At 56.3% G+C, this 6,000-nt stretch overlaps 1 protein-coding gene across 18 annotated transcripts in view; it reads right to left on the minus strand.

Moving 5' to 3' along the window:
* MAGI2 (membrane associated guanylate kinase, WW and PDZ domain containing 2) overlaps positions 1-3,111 on the minus strand; it is a 618,960-nt gene extending 615,849 nt beyond the window's left edge. For 5 of the 18 annotated variants that reach the window (XM_081879064.1, XM_081879063.1, XM_081879060.1 and 2 more), the window contains exon 1: positions 2,315-3,105. In XM_081879064.1, the coding sequence (XP_081735190.1) occupies positions 2,315-2,618 (304 nt within the window). In that variant the 5' untranslated portion in view covers positions 2,619-3,105. Of the gene's footprint in view, positions 1-2,314 lie in introns of all 18 variants that reach the window. The other 13 variants (XM_081879057.1, XM_081879062.1, XM_081879066.1 and 10 more) reach the window with 8 other exon arrangements.
* Positions 3,112-6,000: the final 2,889 nt, after the last annotated feature.

Consider the following 6,000-nt stretch of genomic DNA (forward strand, 5'->3'; position numbering starts at 1 on the left):
TGGGAGTCTGGAAGTGGCCAGTCTTCCTCATTCAGCAGCTGTTTACCTAATTCATGGGTTATCATATTTATTCCAATGCACTGTAAATAACTTCTGTTTTTGATATCTGTTTTTAATTAATTTAGGACTCCAAGATTGGAGGGCAGCTTTCCGCTACATATTTGATATTTATTTATTTTGGAATGGAGAGGGAAGAGGAGAGGGAAGACTCCACACCTTACCTACCCTTTTCTGTGTCGACGCTAAGTATTTCTTAACATGGATTTAGCTTCCTTGACAAACCACCCTACCTTCAAATGCGAAGCATAGCAGTACAACTCTAGAAAAGGGATGGCAACCTATGGCGCTTCAGTTGTTGCAGGACTCCAAACCCCATGAGCCGTGACGAGCACGGCCACAGTCTGAGATGATGTGTGTTGGGAATACAAGGAAGGCCACAGATTTCCTATCCCTCCCCCATAATAGCAGCATTGGGACTAAACCGATGGATTTTACCTAGCTTTCCAATAAAGCTTTCATATGTTGGGCTGCTTAAATGCTCCTGGATGAGCAGCAAAGCCGTTCCCTGCAAACCTTCTCTTGCAATCTTGCATTGCCACCTCCACCTTCTTTGAAGCTACCAATCAATGACAACACTAAAAATAAAAACCAAGCACCTTCAAGCCTGTTCTCGTTACCCCAATTTCCCCTAGGTTTAAACATGGCTTTCTGCTCTCTTTAACCAAAAAAAATAAATAAATAAAAAACAGGAACACTATTTTAGCATGTCAGAGGACTTGTTTTCGACCCAAGAAACCCCTCGGCTGATTTTCGTAGAGGTGAGAAGCTTGTGGTGGTCAAGGACTTGGCACGAATCAGCCCAGCCAGCGCCTTCAGGGCAACACGCCCCGCGCCTTGTGCAGACCTTGGGGGAAACCCAGCTGATGAGCTAAGTCCCGCCCTGGCTTTCGCCCCGCCCTCCTATTGGCTGAAACTCCACACTCGGAATAATAACAATCGTCCTCCCAAGCGATTGGCACGCTCGCCTTGGCACGTTGCGGCGCCTTAGCGCAGGCTGGTCCCCTGCGCGGCTACTACGACTCCCCGGGAGGCTTTCCAGGGAAGCCTCGTTATTGCAGAGCTGTCATAATGTTTAGCCACACTTCTCCCCCTCCTTCCTTCCTTCCTTCCTTCCTTCCTTCCTTCCATGGCACGCGTTGGTGCCACCGCTCCCCTTGCCAGGAGAAGATGCCCTGGAATACCTTCCTTCTCCTGGGGCTGAAAAGGGGTGTATGGCGGGGGGGTGGGAAGGGTCGGTGCGAGGCCGAAGTCTGCCCTGGGTCCCTGCTGCCCTTCCTCGTACAGCCACATGCCTGCCCTCAACGGGATTCACTTTCAGGTAACGGTGCAGCGGCTGGCAGCCTTACAGCCCTTTCACGGGCAGGTTTACTCAGAAGCAAGTCCCACGCACCGAGCACAGAAAAAGCTGACTCCCAAGTAAGTGCGGGTAGCCCTGCGTCTGTCCTGAGCAAAAAGCTGAAGGAGGAAAAGGTGGCGCTCTGCACTTGCTTAGAAGCACTCGCGCTTTTTTTTTATATCCCAGGACCCAGCTCTGCACCAGTGGCGTAGCGTGGGGGGGGGCAGGGGGGGCCAGCCGCACCGGGCGCAACATCTGGGGGTTAGGGTTAGGGGGCGCAAATCCACGGGTTAGGGGGCGCAAATCCACGGGTTAGGGGGCGCAAATCCACGGGTTAGGGGGCGCAAATCCACGGGTTAGGAGGCGCAAATCCATGGGTTAGGGGGCGCAAATCCACGGGTTAGGAGGCGCAAATCCATGGGTTGGGGGCGCAAATCCACGGGTTAGGGGGCGCAAATCCACGGGTTAGGGGGCGCAAATCCACGGGTTAGGGGGCGCAAATCCACGGATTAGGGGGCGCAAATCCACGGGTTAGGGGGCGCAACCCACGCTATGCCACTGCTCGGCACATTGACGTCCTGCGCCTCCCTCGCTCCGCAGCCCTTTCCCCGCCGGCCTGCTCCCTCTTCGGCGGTCCCAGCTGGGCCCGGCCGAACTTTCTCCGCTCCCCGCGGCTCTCCAGGCACTCCGAGGCTGACGCACATTTAATTCTGCCGGGCGGCACCCGAGACACGCAGCGCGATCCAGGAAGGCTGCCTCCCCTTCCCCAGCCGCAGGAAGGGGCTCGGGGGCGCCGCGGGGACGGCGGCGGCCAAACTGCCCCGAAGCGGAGAAGTTGCCGCGCCTCGCACCCCGCCGTCTTCTTCTTCTTCGGGGCCCTTCGCCCGCCCCCCCCTTCCCCGCCCGCCCCGCGCTTACCTTGCTTGACGCACTTGAGCCGGATGGGGTCCTTGCAGTGCTTGATCACGGCCAGCACATCCCGGATGGTGAGCCCGGCCACGGGGGTCTCGTTCACCTCCAGCAGCAGCTCCTCGGCCACCAACTTGCCGCCGCCGCTCTCGTAGACCACCTGGCCGGGCTGGAGCTCCCCCAGGTACGGGAACTGCCCGTTCTCGGCGCCCCCCTTCAGCTCGAAGCCCAGCTGGCCCTCCTGGCTCCTCACGACGACACACTCATGGACCCGGCTCGTCCAGTGGCTTTTCTTCTTCAAGCCCTTGGACATTGCCGTGAGGGGGAAAGGGATGGGCGCTTCTCCCTTGCCTGCCTGCCTGCCTGCCGCCCGCCTCGCTCGCTCTCCCTCCTTTGCCTCGGGCTGCCCTTGGAGTTTCCTTTCGCTCGTGTGGGGCTGGCGAGGAGGAGGAGGAGGAGGAGGGAGGCTGCCGAGAGGGGCGGGCGGGCGAGGGGGCTGCTCCCGCCCGCCGTCTGGGCCGGCGGAGAGCAGGGAGGATGGAGCGGGGCGAGGGACGGGGCTGAGGCGGCGGCGGCGGCTTCCCCCCCCCCTCTCTGCCGCTCTAGCTGCGAGGGCGCCGGGAACTGCTGGCCATGGCAGCTGCGGCAGCCGGGATGCTGCGTGTGAGAGGGAGAGGGAGAGTACGGACTAGTTTTACAGTAACTGGATGGCGAGCCTGAGGGGGGAGAGCGAGCGAGCGAGCGAGCGAGAGGGCGGGCTGCGTGTGGATGCTGCTGCTGCTGCTGGAGTAGTAGGAGGCGGCGGCGTGGATGTGTGCGGAGGGGGGGGGGGCGTCTGCCTGCCTGCCTGCCTGCCTGCCTGCCTGCCTGCCTGGCTCGCGCACTCGCTCTCCTCAGACGGAGCCTCTGACCCGGTAGTGAAGGCCGAGAGGGAGGCTGGCTTGCCTGGCAAAAGCAGCAGGGAAGGGAGGGAAGGGAAGCGAAGGGAGAAGGCGGGGGGGGGAGGGAGGAGAGAAGACGGACCCGCCGCCGAGGCAGGCACGGCCAAGCGCCGCCAGGCTGAGGGAAACGGCGCCTCAGGCTCCGGCGCGCGCACGCGCCCTCGGCGTCTCTCGCTCTCCCTCAGGTTTGGCGCGCTTGGCGAAGGAGACCTAGCCAGCCAGCCAGCCCCCCCCCCCCCCCGCCGCCGCCGCGCGCACGCGCCAAACTCGCGCGCTCCATCTCGCTCCCGCGCTGCGCCAAGGCGCGACTCTGAAGGGAGCCGGCGCGCATCTGCGGCGAACCATCCAAGGCCAAAGGATCCCGGAAGGGGGCAGATGGCCCCAGCCAGAGGAGCCAACTCCCAGGGGCCGCAGTCCCTTCACACACACACACAATATTTGAGGGGGCCAGTCCCCCCCCCCAAAAAAGTTGATGGGCATTGCCATTCCAATGGCGCGCGCGCGCCGTGTCTTGCAGGGCAAGGTTTGCCTTTTATTCAAGTTGGCCCCCCTGACCCCAGCATTGCTTGGGGGGGGGGCTGCTCTTGGGCTCCGATCCTGCTCGCTGGTTTCCCCACTGGGAGAACAGAATGCCCAACTAGGTCTTATGTCTGGTTTTCTGCAGGGGTTGGCTCAAAGGCCAACTCTTTATATTCCCCCCATTTCCCTTTCTGCAGGTCGAAATCAGCCGTTGCATCAGAAAGCAGGTTGGTCACCACTTGGGATCTCTGAATCCTCCCCCACCCCCAAGATGCTTCAGTTGCCTCATTGCCGAGAGGCAATCTCATAACCTCACACAATCTCATATGGCGTGTAACCTTGCCTTTTGCTGCTGCCTGTCCAGTCCAACACAAAGTAGGGGATGGGTTTTAATAGATAGGAGTTGTGGTTGTTTAGTCGTTTAGTCGTGTCCGACTCTTCGTGACCCCATGGACCAGAATAGATAGGAGAGGATATATTAATTTAGCCCTCCAGGTGTAGGTTAAACATACAAAGAGGTCAGAGAAAGGACATAGGTAACTCATAAGTATGTTTCCAGCTACAAGAATGTAGGCATGGAATTAATAGATGTGCCAGTTCGCCTTCATTACTCATACATATTTCCTTTGAATAGACTGTGTGTATGTGTGTGTGTGGACCGATAATAATAATAATAATTTATTATTTGTACCCCACCCATTTGGCTGGGTTTCCCCAGTCACTCTGGGCGGCTTCCAACAAAGATTAAAAATACATCAAAATGTCATTAAAAACTTCCCTGAATAGGGCTGACTTCAGATGTTTTCTAAATTTCAGGTAGTTGTTTATTGTACTCGGAAACATACTGGGAGTCAATGTAGGTCTTTCAAGACCGGTGTTTTGTGGTCTTGGTGGCAGCTCCCAGTCACCAGTCTAGCTGCCGCGTTCTGGATTAGTTGTAGTTTCCGGGTCATCTTCAAAGGTAGCCCCATGTGGAGCGCATTGCAGTAGTCCAAGCGGGAGATAACCAGAGCATGTACCACTCTAGTGAGACAGTCCCTGGGAAGGGAGGGTCTCAGCCTGCATGCCAGATGGAGCTGGTAGACAGCTGCCCTGGACACAGAATTGACCTGCACCTCCATGGACAGCTGTGAGTCCAAAATGACTCCCAGACTGCGCACCTGGTCCTTCAGGGGCACAGTTACCCCATTCAGGACCAGGGAGTCCTCCATACCAGCCCGCCCCCTGTCCCCCAAAACAGTACTGGCTTCTGCTGTTTGCTGCCTTGCTCTTTTTTCCATAGCTGAACCTGGAAGTATTATTTTCCCCCTCATCCCTCCCTCCACACTCCTAAAGAGTCTTGCAAATCTGAATTGTTGCAGTGGAATCCATTGTTAAAGAAACAAAAATGTAGTGGCACCAGTGCTTTTTTTCTTTAAAAAAAAAAAAAGTTTAGGGATACTCTCATTTTCCTTTTCATATTGAAATACTGCCCTTCAACGAGGCCAAACTTAGATTCACAAAATGTTTAGGGGTATGCGTACCCCTGTGTACCCCCAGAAAAAAGCACTGAATGGCACCATTGTTGTTTTTTGTTGTTTTTAAAGTGATGGCTTTAAATGTGAAGGAAAGATTACAGTAAGAGAAGGAGGAAGATGTTCTCAAATGTGCTCTGACAAGTATCTTTTATAATAAATTTTCAAGAAAAGGGACTTATTTCCAAATAGTCTATAGAAGCTATGTATGGTCATGGCCTCTCCCAGATAAAGAATACACACATCTGATATTTAAGTCTATTGGCAAGAGAAACCTTTGCAGCAGCTTCCGTGGTGCTCCAGATACACACGACGCATGCCTGCTTCTCGCCTGTGGTCCGCAGGTCTGGGCCTTATGGAGCAGTTGCAGCAACAGTGGGGCCCCTCTGCTCCTTTGGCTTATATACCCTCCTCCGATGGGCTCCTTTCCCACCACCTGCGATGTTTCCTGCGTGGAAGTCATTGCTGCTCTGCCTTTTTCATGCCCCTCCTGGTTCCAGGAGACTGGAGTGGGGGAAGGTGGGGGATCTACTGACCCATCCGTTGCTTGAACTGCCCCTTCTTCCTCCTCAGCTACATCCTGCGCATCTTCCTCTGCCTTCGACTGCCCTGACTCTCCCTCCTCCCCTGGCTCCTGCCTCGTGGGTGGCATGACTAGTCATCATTCCCCAGGTCCCCTGCCTCTGCCACACACTCTGGCAGTCCCTGGCAGATATACGTT

The sequence above is a fragment of the Podarcis erhardii genome, assembly GCF_964252035.2.
Source record: "Podarcis erhardii genome assembly, chromosome: 10".
In the NCBI taxonomy this organism is placed as follows: domain Eukaryota; kingdom Metazoa; phylum Chordata; class Lepidosauria; order Squamata; family Lacertidae; genus Podarcis; species Podarcis erhardii.